Below are 19,499 nucleotides of genomic sequence, written 5' to 3' on the forward strand. Positions count from 1 at the left end.
TAAAGATGATAAAACAAAGATATAATGTGTTAATTAATGAGCTTCAGGGGTGCTGGTGGAAGGATTGTGTTACCTCTGGAGAGCCAGACTGGAAAGTTTCCCGCTGTTTCCCGTCTTTGTGCTAAGCTAAGCTAAGCTAACTGCCTACAGCTTCATATACAATCTACAAACATAAGAGTGGTATAGAGATCAACAGTGAAGTTCCGGAAGTTAAAATGCCATTCATATTCTGCATATAGATTTTGATTATTGGCCATAATGTCGTAACCATCCAAAGTAGACTCACCACGAGTTATCAGATTATCTAACGATGATATATGATCCTGTAGAAGTCACAGGTCCGTATGATATCAATCTTTTGTGAGAAAAACATGTTTTATTCGCGATGTCATGGAGAAGTACTACACTACCCACATTCCTTTAGTGTAACAGCGACGTCTCTGATTGGTGGAGCTCGCTGTTACCATGGAAATGTTTACCGAACCCGCGAATTTCATGTTAGCTAGTCACTGCTAACACTGAACTCTACGATCGTTTACCACAGAGCGACCATGATTTCACTTTCTGACCTACTGCGTTCATTTAGTGATGAGGAGAAGAGTTTATTAAGGGTTCACCCCAACATGAAATTTGCAGGTTTGGTAAACATTTACATGGTAACAGCGAGCTCCACCAATCAGAGACGTCGCTGTTACATTCGCAATGGTTTATGGGATGAGTAGTTCCTTTACTCTTAAGATAATTATGTACACAGTCTTGTACCTTTGCTTTTTTCTCCGATTTCCAACATTTTTTTTGCGCCGAATTAAATGTTTTATGGTCACGATTCATCTCCTAGCTGATTGGCCTAAAACTCTTTATATAAGGATTTTATGAAACGTCAATGGAGTAAATGAATGGCAATTTCACTTCCGGAACCGGAGCCGTTAAAAAAGTGGGCGGTCACTGTTGAGCTCTATTGATTTTCTCAGCGAACTCTCCACCTGAACCTACATTTCCCCCAAAAAACTCACAGCGTTCCTTTAATTCCCCACATTGCAACTCCTCTCCTCTATGACTTTGTTGCTTCCACTTTTCCGACAGCTCTCTCTTACCCGGCGTGAGCAGGATGACGGACAGGATGACCAGAGACATCACAGCCAGGATCACCACCATGGCGATCCCGATGCCCTTCCAGTTCCGCGGAGGACCGTCTGAACTCCCCAGGTCCTAATAACAGGAGAAACAAACACACACAAACACGGTGTTGAATGCAAACACGGCCTAGAAAGGAGGACATTAGTGCTGCTTCATTTCCATAGTCTCACTAAAATGTCTCCCCGACAGGCATATTAGTGCAGCGAGCCTCCGGGGGGGAATCTGAGACAGACTCCTGCATCGCACGGATCCCGCTGAATTAGACTAATTTTCCATATGAGAACTGCATAAAATTGTTGCGTATATGCGAGCTCAGGCTGTAATTGCAGCAGTAATTTTGGGCCGCACCATCATTTTTCTTTATCATCGCCTCATTTCACCTGTTACATGACTGATGAGCCAGGCTGTTCTCTCTAGAACAGAGATTGGAGGAGGGATGGGGGAGGGATGGGTGACGCTACCAGGAAATGTGTGGTGCCTGAAATCACAATCTGCTTTTATAGAAGGACACGCTGCTTCGGTGGACGGGGGGGTTTCATTCACCAGCTTGTTAACGAGGGAATAAAAATAAGGAGGAGTGGATGGGAATGTTTAACTACACGATGAGTCGAGCAGACAGCACAGCTTCAGCTGTAGGCTCTCCGTCTACCCCTCTGCACGCGCTCAGGGGGGGAAAGTGATTGAATGAGGCCTGCACCAGTATCAGTCACATTTAAACACGATTGCATGGCGTTCCCACGCTGCGCTCCGCTCCCTCATAATGAGTGGCTGCCACCGCCGGAGCCACAAGGCCGCTGTGAGGGCGAGAGTTCAATCGTAGACTTGCTATGAAATCCTCGCCTTCATTATAGCCGGCCACCCCTTTCGCTTAACCCCTCACACGCTCCCGCCTATATCGCCTTCCTGCAGCAGGCCTTGGCGAGGGAGGGAGGGCGGGCGGGCAGCGGAAAGGAAGGAGGGCATCCTTATGGTTCACCGGTCAACAGATTGCTGCTCCTCCCTGCTCCCTGCGAGACACCAGCTGTCTCGACAGTCTGTGCTATCGGACACACTCGCCGCAACCAACACACCCACCGAGCACATTTCCTCGCCGTGAACATATGTTTCTTTATCTCCCTTCACCATCCGAGTAAAAGCCCCTCAACACATGGTGCGTTAAAGTGCCGAAAAACTGACAAAGCGCTTACATAACTGGAGTCAAAATAGCGTTTCGGGAAGACGTCACAGTGGAGAATTCTGCAAGGAGTTAAAGATTAAAAGGTCAGCGCAGTCGATCCAGAAGCTGCGAGATAAAAAAAAAAAATCATCATTTATCACTGTGAAGACTTGGTTTGAGGAGTTTTTAACTTCTCATTGTGAGGAAGCGTGTTGAGCTTTACACCCGAGATGAATGGGAGGGATACTATCTGGACTGGTTGCCAAGTACAGAGCCCTTGCCAAGGTCTCATCATTAATTGATCTCCTTGGCTTAGAGAACCACAGCATGTTCAAATTAAAACCACTACCAGTTGCACCTGCAGAGCCAAAGCGGTGTTTGAACTCTCCGTGCAGGCCAGAGCTCGCTGATTGATGCCAGGAGCTCCGTATCTCCTTCCCCCTCTCGGCTCGCAGTATCTCAGCGAGCCGCCGTTATCCTTCCATCAGATAAAGAAACCTACAGGAGTCTACGAAGGCTTTGGGAGCGCACAGTCAATACTGACAAACACTGCAGCTTCGGCACTTTTCTGTTTGACTGAACTGTTACGAAGTGAATCTCCTTAAAGGAACAGCTCACACAAAAACGAGAATTCAGGGTTTTTTTTTTTATCTGCTTTGTCGAGGCAGCTGGATTCACAAGATCACGTGATGGATGCAACGCAGATGTTAAACCAATCAGCTTCCTACGAGAGTGAGTGCACGGACGTGGTTTTGGTTGGACGACTGGCAGGAGATGCAACTGGTTAGCGTCGCTGCTGGAGCATCAGTTTTATCAGAAGTGCAGAGTTTGTGTCATTGAAGGTAGAACAACGAGCAGCACTGAAGGTTTTTCTCAGTTGTTGATGTTCTTCTTATAAAAGTTTGATTTGCTAACTGACTCTGGTGATGGTGGCGCTCTCCTCTCTTAGATCTGATGATGTAAGGCAACGGACAGACAGTTCGCCCAATCACCTTAAAAGTTTCTTCCCTTCTTCCAAACGGCTTCCACGGACAACTTCCTGGTCGGTTCTATCTAGCATCCAGACGTTTCCCAGTCCACAAAACATTTCCAGACATGAGCTTATTCTTGTCTAGAATCGACACATCACATCATGAAACATAATACGAAGACTAACATTGATCCTCATAGTATAAATAGACGTTTTAAATTAAATTCCTCCACTTGACTGATTCCATCACAAAGTGTTTTCATTCCCCAGACCTCCCTCTAATTACTGAGTGCAACGTGAGAGCTGAAACATCCTCGTAATGGGATGCAGCGCTGCTATCGCTCCCCTGAGCCCAGACATAAGAACGCACTTCCAATTAAGGTCGCAACATTGTTAAGACGGATCGGAGGAAATCCCACATTTGTGCGAATGAGGACGGTCTTACAAGACGGGCTCTGCAGAATCAGAAGCAGAGTCCACCAGTGCGGCTGGTCACCATGTCTGCGGGAGTCTAATGCAGCACAAACTGCTGGCACAGGTGAACAGACGAGGAGCTGAGCTGAATGACGGGCCGGACTCATTTCAGTCAGCACCTTGACGGACAACCAAATATATCCGAGAGCCGGTTTTCTGCTGAGCCAGAGCAAAAATGAATCACACATAGAGCTTCTTAAGTGGGCCATCTATTTTATTCAGCCTGTGTGATCCCACGGGAGCCGGAGTAAGAAGAAGATGACGCGTCAGTCAAACACCAAAGGATGCGAGAATGCAGATATAACGTCTTTATGTTTATGGATAACTCTCCTGGAAGGAATCCTCTTGGGGGTTTTTCTTCTCTGTTTTTTTTTTTTGGCAAACCCTGCAAAACTACATTAGAGAAGAGGGAGCTTTTGCGTTTGCCAGCAGAGCTCGGGGGTTTTCACTCAACCAAATGAGAGAATCGATAAGGTGCACGGTTGTACAAGGTCCAGAGGGAAACAATTAATAGCGAGAACACAGCTATAAAGAAGACTTTTAAAGAGACGTGCTCTGCTGGGCTCTGCTTCCTGCAAATTATGACACCTCCACATGGACGAGCGAGACCTTTTTTTCTGACCTTTTTCCACAGTTTCATCTTAAGAACCTCCCTTTCTGGACTGGACCCAGTTTTATCAAAACTGCCGACAAACTGATTCCGGCGAACTGTCTCCTGCACACAAAATCAAACAATTCCAACTGTATTGATTGAGTTCGCACACAATAAAAAAAATTTAAAAAACAAGCCACACTAAACACAATTACTCACACTGCACTGCATGCAAACACAACTGGGTTGCGCAAAATCCAGGCGCTGCTAAGAATTCATAAATTAGACTCAGGAGACCTCCTTAACTCCATCTTCTGTGTGTTTGAGGCGCGGAGAATCCGACAATAAATCACACATGCAGAGGAATGAGGGGGGAACCAGATGCAGGCAGTTTTTTTTTGGGGGGGGGGGGGGAATTCTGGTTCTGGATTTGCATCGTCGTTAAACCTTCTCTTTCACATCAGGCTGGTGATGTTTTATGAAGGCACATGTCACTGGCAGAGGCATCAATGGAATCACCACAACCATGCAGAGGCAGTCTGATCAATGTAACCTACACGCTCCTGATTTTAATGATTCACTGTTACAGCTCACGAGGGGGGGGAAGCTGTAGATTAGCAAGTAAGCCACGTCTGTAGCACCTTGTCGATACCTCTCAATGCCCCGTTTGGAAATGAAGGTCATCATTAGCGGTAACTTCAGTGTGACTGGAATAAATGGCAACCGACCTGCTGTAGTAATGAGCTACCACAGCTCAATATTGATTCATATCTAGGCTATCAGAGGAATCTGTGCGCTCCCACTCACTGCACCACCATTTCTCCCCTTTTGTGTTCCTTATCTTTAAAAAGAAAAAAGAGGAGAAGAAGCAGTAGGTGGTATAAAACACCATATGGGACAAACTGGGCAGTTTTTTTTTTTTTTTGGCCCTGGAGGCTTTTGCCAGACAATGCAGCACAAGCCTTTACGAAATGAAAAGACCTGCCGCTTTAGCCTCCACTGCTGCAAGGCTGCCCCTACTGTCTTATTCTTTTCAGGCTCCACATCACGCATACGAAAATTACTCTACAGAAAAAGAAGAAGGAGTCCTGTGTGAAGGGGAGCTTTTCCTCGGCATGTCCAGCCCCTCGCGCTGACCGAGTTTCCTGCCTCGGGGAAACAAACAGCATCAGGGAAACACATGGTGGGGGAGCTGAGGGTGACATGATGTACAGTTACAGTGTAATGTGAATAAAATAAGTCATTTTTCAGCGGGCTGACACGGAAATACAGCCTGTAATATGCTCATGGTGTGCTCTGTAAGAATCCACTGTGACATATTGCCACATTATCAGTGTTGGGGATGAATGTTACACAATATTGCCTTTGAAAAAAAAAACTAATTAAATCACTGCTATCTCCTTCCTTAATGCCGGGGATTAGCTGAACCAGAACCAAAGCATTATGTTTTTTGTTTCTGGCATGAAATTGAGCAATTGCTTTCTTGGTTGGATACGACAAAGAGCGGCATCACCAGTCGGGTTAACGTCGGCTGCTGAATTACTCTTTGCCCCCTCCGTCTCGTGGCCCCACATCGTCTTCTAAACCGGTGCAATTTTCTCACCAACAGAGACGAACATGACAGTCAGTAACACTTGCCTCCCCCGTTAATTGCCTGGCCGTGTAAAACACATTGATCGGAGATTATTGCAATGAAATGTTGTGACATTTACCGGTAATGGATTGTCCACAAGCGCCGCCGCCGCTGCCTTGTGTGGCCCCTCTGAAGGAGACACTAACGCTGCAGGATTACCGCTCAGATGCTTCAGACTAGTTTAATTACATTAGCCGGTGCGATCACACAACAAGAACTAAAGGTCGGTGCGCGTCGCTTGACGCCAAACATCAGCTCCTATTACCAATTAGATGTAATCTGACTAATAAATGAACTGCTCCTGTCGTCTCTCAGTCACTTCCTGTGTTCTTATGATCTCGTGATTGAAGGAGGGTGATAGTTTGATGAGACCTTTGAATTGTAGAGAAACAGGTTTTATTAAAGGATGGACACAGCAATGCATATTAGAGCCCGATCGATATATATCTGTTGGCTGGTTTTATCGGCTGATATGTATCAATATGAGAACTCATTACTGTTTCAGTGCACTGGTGTCACTTTGGAGGACAAAGGTTATTGTGAATTTGTACAATATCCTACAATATGAAGTGTTTCATAGAACCCGACTGATTTATCGTTTAGCTGATACTGCTGGTCGATATCGGCCTGTCACAGATATATCGGTGTCGGCGCGTATGTTTTTATTGAACATAACGCAGAAATAATGCCGGGCTAATGTATAATTATCACTTTTCCAGTTGAGTCCAGTTTCAGTGCACTGATGTCAGCTGTAAAATATTCCCGCCTCAGTCACTCTTCTCTCTCACACGTCCAAAAGTGTTTTGTACGTCAGCTGATGTATTGATATCGGAATATTTGTACTATCCAATATTGGTACTGGTGCCAAGAATCGAATATGAGTTGGGCCCTGTCTGTCACAGATTTACTGCTATTGACGATGATGTTGCTCATATACACCGTTTGAAAACTCCTTAAACTCCATTACATATCTTTGACACGGGAGTTTAACACCTATATTTGAGGGATCATTGCAACTCTGTATATTTATTTATACATTATATACATTATGTATTTTTCTACTCCCCAAAATCCAGTATGAGTCGTGTTCCCAAGTGTAACACCAGCGTGATGATGATTAATGTGATGCAAGCATTTTATCCCTGCATCAGTTTTCATTCAGTTAAAACACTGATTTACAATTCTTCACGTTAAGCCGATAAAATCAAGTGTGAGCCTTGCGTAATATCTATATCTCACGTAGGTGTATAACACATGTAATCTCCATCAAATTGATTTTTTTTTTTGCTCATAAACTTGCCTCTGACACATAAACTGAGGCGGGCTGCCTTTTAACTGATCCATTAAAAGTCACATTGACTGGAGGAGCTGCATCAAACAATCATTTACAATCAGCATTAATGAGATTTCAGACATGCACTTCAGTGTGTGTGTGTCATGTGTTGTTAGTTTGAAGACAGAACAGAGGCTCCAGAATCTTTGTCCATTGACAATACACCTACACAGCAGCGGGGTAATCAATCACACAGTGCAGGCTGTAGGTTTGAGACCCTTTTTGTCACAGTGCAGGTCCAGTCAGGCTGCAGGGGGGGGGGACACACACTCTGCTGCTGGGACAATCCCTCATATCTGAATATTAGACTGCAGATATTATCCTGATAAAGTCTGCATGGGACATAAAGACAACAAGAGTGAGAGAGAGACACACTGGACGTCGTGTTACCGCAGTGCACAGAGTCAAAGCCTGTCCAGGAGATGAGTATTGACGGGGAAAGTCTGAATGGGTGAAATGGCCATAACGCAAATCGATAGTCATCGTATTGTGGTCATACATGAGGAATCCCCTGCTGCTGCTGCTGCTGCTGCTGCTGCACACATACACCAACACACACACACACTGCTCTGAATCTGAAGAAAAACTAGTAAAACAATAAAAAAAAAATACACACATACCAGCTCCGTGGTCATGTTTTGTTGAGTTGTGGCAATCATTGTAAATCCCCAACAAGCTCTGCCGCGTCTGTAGCTTCAAACCCGCCGAGCTGCTGCACTGTTGTCTTGCGGAGCTTTTTCTGCATGCTCTGCTTCTTCAAGTTTGTCCTCAGCGGGCTGGTGGTCTCTCTCTCTCTCTCTCTCTCTCTCCCTCCCTCCCTCACCCCAATTCTCTCTCACTCATACGCCAATTCATGTCCAATCTGCTTATATTGATTAATTAATTAATCATGACAGGGGGGGTTGTGTGTCTTGGTTTACCAGGTCGTTTCAGCATCCCTACAGAAAGTAAAAAAAATAATAAAAAATGATAAAATGAAAAATAAATCACATTTAATCCAGATATTTTTATGTAGATTATATATATATATAAATTAGGTAGGGATGTTGGGATATAGGTGCATATATGCATGTGCATGGGTATGCAGTAAAAGGCGAATTAACACAAATATGCATAAAATAGTGAACATACTAAAATATCCTTATTTTACTTACTCATTTTGAGTAGGTACTGTGATTGAATACTGACATATAGTCTAATTCCATAACACATAACTCATCATTTAGTTGTGTTATACGATCATAGTAGTATATTTTTGAATAGCAATGCTGCAGTGTCTTTATTTCTGAAGAAACTTCAGAGACATGCTTACTGGGGTCTTGGTCAAAGTCGAAAACACTAACAAGTCACGTGTAGGATTAAACTGGCTCCGTTTTTGACACATGGTGATAATTAAACCAACGTTTGACTGCCCCTTCAGGGATATAATTCAAGGCACTTTTCCCCAGTATCAGTTCAAGTGTAATTAATAAAGGAGCCTACACACCCTGTAGTTCGTTATTTTTCCACTTACGCACTCCTGTAAAAAACCGTTTCTGGACAGTATGGAATATATTATTTTTGAAGGATGTGACCGGAAGTCGAGCATTTTTCTTCTTCTTCATTCCTGATTTTTTAATTTTTATTTATTCTATATTTCTTTTATGAACTTTAACAAAATTACACATTTTTTAAAACAACAATAATCATTCGATTGGTATCCTCGTGTGTACCTTACGACCGTTACGCTGGTTTTATTTTGAAAATACGCACTCGGACGTCATTAACTGACGCCGGCGCCGCGCTCTTCACTCATTGGCTAGCGGCGAAATTTGAAATGCTAAGCGGTCAATGCAGTGGTGGCTGCGGAAGGATGCGGACAAAGGTACAACAAGCTGGTCACTGACACAAAAAAGAAAAGAAAGAAAAGGAAATACAGCAGTACGCTAAACATAACGACACGGTTGTGGTGTCAACGTTTCTCCTGCACGGAAACGGTGAGTAACTGTGACTAGCTAACATTTGCTAGCATGGAGGACAAAACAAAAGTTAACGCTGGCAGCTAAAGTCAGACATTCGCGTAACCGCCATGTTATATTTCAACCGTTTCTACAGTTAAGGTGATTAAGTAGCCCTTTTTGTATTAGCTAAATGTAGCCAGAAAAGAAACTATATAACTGTTAAGCAGATGAATCAGACGTTGTGGCAAATGAGAAATAATTTTAAGTGAGCGTGGGTAGGAAGGGGTTTAATGAATATGGATGCGTTGTTTTCGTTGCCATTAGCCTGAGGACATGAGGATTTCCTCTTAACGTTTGCCAGATGTTTAACTGTAACGTCAGCTAATACATTGGAAGGCAGCCTCACTCTTTAACCATAACCGCCGTTAGCATATGAATTTATTGTATCTCGTTTCGTCGCCTTTCATTTTAAGTATAATTTAGATTTCCCCTTCTAGATGTCCTATTTTAGCTTGAAAGGCAGCCATAGCTCAAGCTGTATAAAGAAGCTCAGAACTTGCCAGCATATTAATTGAATATATGTAATGTATGTTTTTTTTAAGGGTCTGGATCTATAGAACAGCATGGATACCGCTGTGCTGAGCCTCCAGGGCTTATATGATAAGCTGAGGATGCAAGTTGACCTTCTCAATGAGAACATTGAACCCAGTGAGTAGTTAATGGTTCTTGGTTTTATCTTTATGATGTATCATTTGAGGCGAATGCCCCTGGTTTTCTGTAACGATGCCCTGTCACATCAGTAATGTATGTGCATCCTGTGTCACAGACTTCATCCAGATGGCACAGAACTTTGATGAATGCCGTCGCAAATGGCTGAGGTCCCAACAGGAACTGGGATCTTGCAAAGAGGTTCTCACCAAAGCGGAGACTGAGAGGGGAGCCTTGGAGGTCAAACTCAAACATGCTCGCAACCAAGTTGATGTGGAGATCCGGCGCAGACAAAAGGCTGAGGCTGACTGTGAGAAGTTGGTATGTTGAGTTAAATGATGATCCTTGAAATTAGATTTCACGGTAGGAATAATCATCTAAAAAAATATTGTGGTTTATTGGTATTGCAGTACATGTTACCCCACATTTTACTTTTGGTTAACAAAATAACATGACACTTGATATAAAATCAAATATATTTAATTATAATAACATTAATACAGTAGATTTGAGTACTTTAGCTGAGAGAACACGCACAGAATGATAATCAACAGATTTTAGACCAAAACCAGGGTCTGATTTTGCTGCAACCCTAGTCAATAAATGTTGGTTTTGTCTACTTTGTCATTTCATCTGTTTCACACAGTTTCTCGTTTGTGCTCTGCTTGCATTTCTATAATACAGGATCGTCAAATTCAGCTGATCCGGGACCTCCTGACCAGTGAGGGATCCAGTAACAGCATCCAGCTGAGTGCAGAGCAGCGCTCGGCTCTGGCCTTCCTGAACACAAACTGCCAGGCAGGAGCGAACCTGAATACCAGCCGAAGGTAATTAACCCACACGTTCAACTATGGATTATTGTTCTCTTTCGCTCTCCTTTGTGAAGCACCACTGAGTAGCTAGAAAGCGCTATAGAAGTTTAATGAAATATCATTGTTATTGATATCATACTGCATACCATAGACATGTTTTACATGTGACTAATAGTTTTGGTCTCCGGCCACACAGTTTGTATTTTTGAGACAAAGAGTACATGGTTCCTGGTGGTTAACCTCGTAGGGGGTCTCATTTGCACGTGGGAACATCTGACACCTCTGACACAGAATTGTATTCACAAGCTGACTTTAAACAGTCACTTTTCACCTTCCATCTCCCATAATTATCACATGAATGCACCATTTAAGCACACTTTTTAAAAAAAACTCACATTCAGAGTTTTCTTGAGGAAAAAACAAGTTGCAAAAAAATGTTTTTGGTGGCGGCGATGGGAAATACTGCTGAGTTGCTTAACACATACATTCTATTGCTCCTGACAGACTGACAAGAATAGATGAGTCTGCCTCCATCTTGTCAGACATCAGCTACGATAAGACGGACGACTCTCTCGTAAGTACTTCACTTGTCAGAGTATAGAGAGAGTTAAACTATCATTATCTACAGTAAGATAAACGCCTTCCATTTTGAAATCTTTTTCATATTTGTTTGATCTGTGACAGGATTGGGACTCCTCCACTGTGAGGACTGTTCGCCTCAAGAAACGAGAAAAAAGGGTAAGCGACCCTTTTTACCTCAGACATCCGTTTTAGGTATTTCCATGTTCACTGGAGGAATAAATGTCGTGTGTGTCGTCTTGATTTCAGCGCTCCTCGAGAAATCATATCGATGGTCCTCCACTTGCCTCCAAACGGACTCGATCAACAGGCAGAACTTCAGAGATGGTAGGGTCCGGATGTCCTTATCACCTTGTAATTTCTGAAATATGTGGTGGTATTACACATGACCGCTATCACTCCAAATATAAAACCGATACAATATGGCAACCAAACAAAAGCTGGTGGTTAATTTCAAGCATTGAACCAGCTCCTAAAATGAACTGACCTACAGGGTTTGTCTTGAAAGATAGGAAGATGCTTAATTTGAACCTTTTCTCGAGGTCAGGAATATGTTTAATTTGACTATTTGTTGAGAAATGCAGCTTAAAAAGTGCTTGAAATTTTATTCATGTAAAGCTCTACAAAGCCTGTGACAAAGTGGTTGGATGGTTGTGGTTATTCTGTCTTTTTTAATTTAATTTCCCGTGACAGGGAAATGAGACTCTTGTGACAAGGACCACCGTGACTGTCCCTCCCGGTGGAGGACCTGTTGAGGCAGTTTCCACCATTGAGACTGTTCCTTACTGGACTCGCAGCAGGAGAAAGACGGGTAAGATTTTTGTTATCATGCAGTATGTTAAATTGTGCAGTACTCGGCCCTGTTGGTAATGCAGCCAAAATAAAATCAAAACATAAAAAAATCATTATTTGTATCTTGAGGATCTTGAGTCTGATTATACAGCAGCAGTGATTCGACAGTCCATTTTCTCATAACTTGAAAATGGTAGTGGTATGTAACCTGTTGTTTATTTTCTGCCTCCTGATCAGCTGCCATGGAATGGGACTCTGAATCCGTCAGGTCTGAGGACATCTTCAAGCCGCCCAGCAACCCCGAGGGAGATGCAAAAATGCCACCACCAAGCACACCGCAGAAGCAAGGAGCTGTCCGTCTTCATGAGTTTGTCTCCAAGACGGTAAGAATGCCATTTTTTTTAGACGATTGCAGAGTGAATTAATCTCACTTGAAAATCACATTTTCTTCTTGGATTTACGGACAATTCTGTTATATTTTTGTTGACTTAACTTGACACTGAAGTTTGCTTATTTTATTTTTTTGTATAGAAACTTAGTGGCACTCTTACTGAAAAATGTCAAACTGCTGCAGCACATTTACTTGAGTTGCCAAGAGACAGTGTCACGTCCTGGTTTAGCTGAATGTACAGTTGACCCACAATCTTTACCAGCCCCCTCAAATCTTAACGTTGAATGTCTCTTATAGGTCATTAAGCCTGAATCATGTGTACCCTGCGGAAAGAGAATCAAGTTTGGCAAGATTTCCCTGAAGTGTCGTGACTGCAGGGTGGTCTCCCACCCCGAGTGTCGTGAGCGTTGCCCTCTGCCATGCATCCCCAACATGGGATGCACACCAGTCAAAATCGGAGAGGTGTGTGAGAACGTTTTCCAAACCTGATTGATCTCTTATTTGCTTTCATTTATCCCGGTGTTAACCACAGTTCCCCACATATCTCATGTGTTTTCAGGGCGTGCTTGCAGACTACGTCCATGACTCATCACCCATGATTCCTCCTCTTGTAGTCCACTGTATCAGTGAGATCGAGCAAAGGGGCCTGCATGAGGTGAGCTGAGTTTTCCTCTCATAATATGCAGAAAAGAGAAATGCGTAAAAGCCTCAGATACCAGTCGTTATCTTTAATGTCTTTCCCTTAAGCTGAGGCAGAACTGTAACTAAGACTTTGCAATCTGTTCCTAGGATATTAAATTCATAATTGGACTGTGGAAGAGCTCCAAATCTGTTTTCTCCATGAATGTGCTGCTGTCTCTTCCTTCTGCTTTATGTTTCGCTCCAGTCTCAATATCTTAATGGCCGTGAGCCTGACCACATGATGTCAGCTGTTTTTTAAATGTCAGCAGACAAATGTTATTTTCTTCTCTCGTGTTTTTTTTTTTTTTTTTTTTAATAAGATGGTGGGAAAGGTTAGACTGGAAAGATTTTTTGTCGCACAAAAAACAAAACATTTTCATTCACTTTATTGCTAAGAATTAAACTGGAAGAATTGTTCTCCAAGTAGGAAGCCAGAGTCAGGAGCCAACTAGCTTAGCTTAGCATAAAGATTGGAAGCAGGCTGATCCATCTAGCTTAGTCCAAAATGATGTCTACCAGCATCACCATAGCTCAGTAATTACGACATATCTTGTTTAATTTACCAAGAAACAAAGAAAGTTGTGTTTTTCAGGGAGTTTTGTGGAGCTTACCGAGCTTCATTCGAGTAAATTAAATGGTAGATGGTGAATAGTTGCGTTTATTCCCTCTCAGACTGGACTGTACCGCCTGTCCGGCGCTGATCGCACAGTGAAGGAGCTGAAGGAGAAGTTTCTCCGTGGCAAAACTGTTCCCGTCCTCAGCAAGGTGGACGATATCCACGCCATCACCGGCCTCCTGAAGGACTTCCTGAGGAACCTGAAGGAGCCTCTGCTCACCTTCCAACTCAACCGTACCTTCATGAACGCAGCAGGTGTGTACGAGTGTGTCATATAAGATGGTGTTGTTAGTAGCCGTTTCTGATGTGGAGGGTTTCATGAAATAAAAGTAATGGCACACCGAATAAAAACAATTTATGGTAAATATCGATACAAGTGGAAGTTTGTGTAACTTTTTCTAACTGACAGGAGACATTTACCCAACAGACCTGTTTAATGCAGTTTCCTAAGTTGTTTTTGCAATTTGTTCTGAGCAGTGATGGAAACCTCAGGCAGGAACAAAAAGAGAGATCGATCTTTCACTTTTTTTTCCTTTTTAGTATTTACTTGTCGCTAGAGTCTGATACAATTTTGATCAAGTTGCAAATACATCCACACAACCTCTTATTTCTTGTTCGCTGCTGACAAAATTGTTTTCCTTTTTACCTCCTCAGAGGTTTTAGACGACGACAACAGCATTGCTCTGATGTACCAAACCGTCAGTGACCTGCCTCCGGCCAACAGAGACACTCTGGCTTTCTTGATGCTTCACCTCCAGAGGTTAGCAGACACTCTCTTCTCATTTTGAACCATGCATATCGCAAACACTATTAAATGATTAAAAAGCATTAATTCTGCTTTGATGCCTTGGAAATGCCTGCTACAAAATCTGTTGGGATTTGCTGACTCGCAGAAGGGTCTAGTTTTCTCTGTAACTGATATTTGTTTTATTATGCTGTATCCTGTAAATCTAATTGGATGAAATGGCTTCAGGCAAGAATATATTCATAATCTAATAAACACCAGAAGTGTATCTTGTACACCAATTTAATGAAGGCAAGAAATAAAGTCTCACTCTCAAACGGTGTATAATGTATTTCACATACATCAGAGACTTAATTGAATGTCATAAAATCTTTCAGAGTTGCTCAAAGTCTGGACACTCGGATGGACGTGTCTAACCTGGCTCGAGTGTTCGGTCCAACCATCGTGGGCCATGCAGTTCCAGACCCTGACCCTATGACAATCCTGCAGGATACCAAACGACAAGCGAAGGTAGGCCTGAACGATTCATCGTGCACTATTGTACATTGTGTTTCTTCAGTGGTTATTGATACAACTCCCCTACATTAAAAACTACAAGCCCAGAATCATTTTGCACTAAACACTCATTAAACATTGTAACAGAAGTACAATAACAGAGCAACAAACTCATGTTGTTTTGTTTAAGAAGTCTGTAAGTAGCTGTAATTTTTACATTATGTCATGTAACAACAGCTACATGATGAAGAGCTGCAGTCTGTTGCCTGCAGCTCTTCATCACCGCTCACTGTGGCAACTCCCAAAAACGTCCTTGTCTTGTTTGCGTGCAGACACATTATGCGACAGTCTGTGTTAACATCTGTGACAAATGCACTGCATTTCCTGCGGCTGCCTCACAGCAGTAGGCTCCTGTGTATTTCAAGTTGAATGCTTTTAATGTGAACTAACTAATGTAAACAGTGAAGCAGATGTTAATGAGATGAACTTAAGAACCGTAGCAGCGCAGTGTGGTACATACATTGTTTCCTGTGAGTTTTCTCATGCATAAGGAAGCAATTTGTGTTCAGCACATGAACGGTGGACGCTGCCACTAGCAATAACCATGAAAACTATCTCTTAATGAAGTTATTACAGAGTGTAAATAAATGAAAAAGGCTACAGCTGAAACGCTGCCAACTTGAAGATGATTTCATTAAAATCCAAAGGATTATCAGTTTAACTCATAAATATTTATCACGAGACAAAGTCTAGATGAGCTTTAACATCCTAACAAGCTATTAAATCAGCGTTTTATAAGGAAGCCCTTAACTGCCATATCTGCATTTTTCTTTTATTCATTGTTTTCTGTCATCGTGAGATCACAAGTTAATTTTTTTTGTTGTCTTGTGAAAACAAAAAGCTGATTTTAGAAGATGATGAGATAATTTAGCCTGAGAAAACTGCTTCCGAAGACTCATATGAATGAACCTTGACATACTAACAGTGCTCTGTGGGTTGGGTTTGGGAGTTTTCAAATAACTTCTTATTTATAACTTTATTACTCTTGCAATTTCCCTGGTGATTTGATAAGGTGGTATTTAAATTGTTGCTGTATATTGTCAACTTAAAGCAGATGTTACTGTCCAGTCCTTCAACCAAATGAATCTTGTTGGCAAAGCGGGCCTGGAAAACAAACCACCTACACTGGTAGATGTTTGAATGGTATAATGAAGTATGAATATATAAGATTGAGATACAGTCTGATCAATAATGGGTACTCCTTGAGCCGCTATATTTAGCTTAAATTGGTTGTAACAGTGGTCAGGATGCCATTTTTCATGCTGGTATTGAACTCCTGATCTCTTGCACCCCTGACTGATAAGAGTCACCGACCTTTTGTTTTGTCGTGGTTGGTGGTCTCTTTATCTCGAGATAACAAAGCACGTTTTCTCAAGGTAACGAAATAGTAATTCATTACCTTGAGATAATGGCATTACAAAAATGGCTGTGTTACTTGTAGAGTAATGAAAACAAATTATTATGATCAATAGTCATTATCAAACTATTGGCAATAAAACTAATTTTGATAGAACTGACCTATCACAACTAGAGTTGCATTGATAAACCTATTTCATCGTATATCGTAGTATAAAACGTGATGTTACGATTCTACGTGCATTAGCTTATACACAGCATTGAATTCTGCTGTATAAGTGTAATTTCTGTCAGAACGGATTTATTTTGACATTAATAAAACATTTATTCAACCAAAAAACTTCTTAATTAAATCTAACAATAATAACAATAAAACATATTAACATAATGTGAGAATTCTGTATTGATATTTTCCGTTTTTGTACCGTGATCTCGTACGTTGTTGCAACCCTAATCGTAACGTATAGACCACCAGAGCACTATTTGCTGTCTAATACTGCACTTCAGAAGATCATCACAATACACCACAGACTTATTTTTAGTCATTCCCATGTGTCTTGCCAAAGGCATCTGCATAACCAGCTCGACACTGTTGGGAACGGGATGAGGCAACACAGTGAAATGGACCTGATCTTTTGCATTTTCACTAATCCCCCTCTGTTCAGGTTGTGGAGCGCCTGTTGTCTCTGCCGGCGGATTACTGGAGACAGTTTGTGGCGGCAGAACACGAGCAGCCGAACTTGGACCACCTGATCATCGAGAACGCAAACTGCTACGCCACCCCCGAGAGAAGTACGAGCTCGTTAACTTTGTGCTGTTCGGCAGTGATTATATGAGTCTGGGCTTGGTTCGCCGGTCGATGTTTGATGTTCATCATAATGTTTGTACTGTTGCAGTGAGCATGCTGGGACCTCTGACCACTCCAGAGCATCAGCTCAATAAAACCCCCTCCTCCAGCTCCTTGTCTCAGCGCATGAAGTCGTCTCTGACACCCAGGTAAACACACACGCAGACGCTTCCCCTCCTGCACTGCTTCTACTCTGTTACAATCAATGAGCTCATGATTAATTGCCTTGAGAATGACTGCTGCGTACTGCTGATTCAAATGTTCTGGACGGCTATAAAGAACATTTTTCAGATTAAGAGAAAAGCTGACTCCTTTAAGCATCACTCATAGAAGTTAATCTACTGAACAATTTCTCATTATCCTTCATGGACTCTGCTTTATTGACTTTGACTCGTAATTCCATTAACCGCCATTATGTCTCTTTGTTGCAGATTTGGAAGCAAGAGCAAATCGGCAGTCGGGTTTTCTCTCCAAGGAAAATTCTTTGCGTCTCCACTCCTCAAATAATCCAAAGCAGCTACACTTTAACCCTTTTACTGATTCTGCAATAACAACAAATACCTTTCTTGCATTCATGCGTAACACATAGCATGGTACCGCTTTAATAAGAGCGATTATTAACGCCTCCATCTTAGTCTTCCCACTTTTAATCGTTTTTAATATTTCACACTTGTATTTTCATGGTTTTATGTGTTAAAAGAATTATTTTTTCAACCAAATAGTTTTTCCATCTATGCACACTTGTGTGTCTTTAGAGCTTCTCATTTCACCTCGTAACACATGAGAATGTTCTGCATATTACTCTTTTTGAAGAATGTGTGTGTATAGGTGAAAATATGTACTGTAATATGCAGTTTTAATGCGACCTGCTTTTGCATCGAGTCATTTCTTTTACCAGTTCTTCAACTCATGTGTCACTCAGAAGTTGAAGAACTGATTCTTAGGCATTTCATTTCTTTAACGTTTTCGTTAGTTTTGATGTTTGTAATTCGTTTCCATTAGGTTTCGTCTTCATCCCCCCCCCCAGTGAATTGTGCTGTAAATGTTTTATAATCTATTTTCCTATAGTTGCTACTTTTCTAATTGGCAAGATTCCTCTCCGTCATCGTCTGCAAACTCGACTACGTGTTAAGTTTTTGTTGATTTGGCCTTTATCGTTTTAAAAATCTCCCGTCGTCGTGTTTTCCAGTATATCCTGCGCGGCCAGTGATCATCAGGTGATTTGTACACAGGTTTACGTGGCAGGCTGTTATCTCTCTGATCATTTTGCTCTGACGTTTATTGCTCTGTGTGATATTTGTATTGTGGGAGGATACTCATAAGTAATATTGTGCAAAAAGGCAATCCCGCTGATTGGCCAGTTCAGTTGCTGTGGCATTATTTGATTCACTTTCAGCACAAATTTTGTACACAAATGCACGCTCTAAAATTTATGTAACTTATAAAATACATTTCTTACCTTTCCAAGAATGCGTCCTGTGGTTTCTGTTCAGTCCCTGGTGCCCTTTTTCTAGCTTTCTGAACGTTAACGCTGTGGTTTGTGGGGGTGTTAAGGGGAGACCTTGTGTTTGCATCCAATTATGTGACCTCAAAAAATAAACTCTTCAATCGGAAGGCGCAGATACACTTATTTGGAAAAGGCTTCAGTTCTGATACTGGTTAGTTCACACCTTCAGTTGTTAGGGGTCACATGTAGGTCACCTTTGTCAATGGGTCCTAAATTACCTAGCAACGGTTGTTAAGAAGGCACTAAAAGGGTCATGTTGTGTTTGCAGAGGACTGTTTTGAATGCTGTGTAGCAAAATTATTAAAAGCCGTTGTGAATGTTCCGCATTCACAGGTGAAAAGCCGCCATTACTGACGAGAGAAGAGTCATGATGGTGTTTTAATATAACGGCGCACATCTTCAGAACATCTCAGTTCATAGACTTTCCAAAACAGGAAAAGTGAAGCATTAAATTTTAATGTGACAAAATGTTAAAAAGCTTGAGAGAGACATTTAAACCCTGCCTTCTTTTCCACATTCACCAGAGTTGATTCAGACGGATATACAGGCAACTTCACTCTTTTAAGTTTGGACCCATTCATGTCTTAAAATCTTAGTTATTATACATTTTAAAACAAATCAGCAGTCGCTTCAGTTGTTTAGGAGAATGTTGTGAAGCTCCAGAGATGTTTTGTG

The 19,499-nt window shown here is 42.0% G+C and overlaps 2 protein-coding genes across 2 annotated transcripts in view; one reads left to right on the forward strand and one right to left on the reverse strand.

Moving 5' to 3' along the window:
• Positions 1–8,096, reverse strand: part of LOC115584868 (inactive dipeptidyl peptidase 10) — a 34,212-nt gene extending 26,116 nt beyond the window's left edge. Inside the window, exons 1-2 of the mRNA XM_030422734.1 lie at positions 7,916–8,096; positions 1,095–1,209 (exon numbers count right to left, since the gene is read on the reverse strand). Of these exons, the coding sequence (XP_030278594.1) occupies positions 1,095–1,209; positions 7,916–7,954 (154 nt within the window). The 5' untranslated portion in view covers positions 7,955–8,096. The remainder of the gene's footprint in view (positions 1–1,094; positions 1,210–7,915) is intronic.
• A 993-nt stretch (positions 8,097–9,089) lies between these two features.
• racgap1 (Rac GTPase activating protein 1) lies at positions 9,090–18,784 on the forward strand. The gene is made up of 17 exons (XM_030422490.1): positions 9,090–9,271; positions 9,838–9,943; positions 10,062–10,264; positions 10,628–10,770; positions 11,260–11,329; positions 11,440–11,493; positions 11,584–11,661; positions 12,028–12,145; positions 12,364–12,509; positions 12,815–12,979; positions 13,077–13,172; positions 13,871–14,069; positions 14,469–14,574; positions 14,937–15,069; positions 17,136–17,262; positions 17,367–17,466; positions 17,749–18,784. Exons 2-17 carry the CDS (start codon positions 9,859–9,861, stop codon positions 17,822–17,824), a joined length of 1,899 nt encoding a protein of 632 aa, XP_030278350.1. The 5' UTR covers positions 9,090–9,271; positions 9,838–9,858; the 3' UTR covers positions 17,825–18,784.
• The last annotated feature ends 715 nt before the right edge of the window (positions 18,785–19,499 follow it).

The sequence above is a fragment of the Sparus aurata genome, chromosome 7 (assembly GCF_900880675.1).
Source record: "Sparus aurata chromosome 7, fSpaAur1.1, whole genome shotgun sequence".
NCBI classification, from domain to species: domain Eukaryota; kingdom Metazoa; phylum Chordata; class Actinopteri; order Spariformes; family Sparidae; genus Sparus; species Sparus aurata.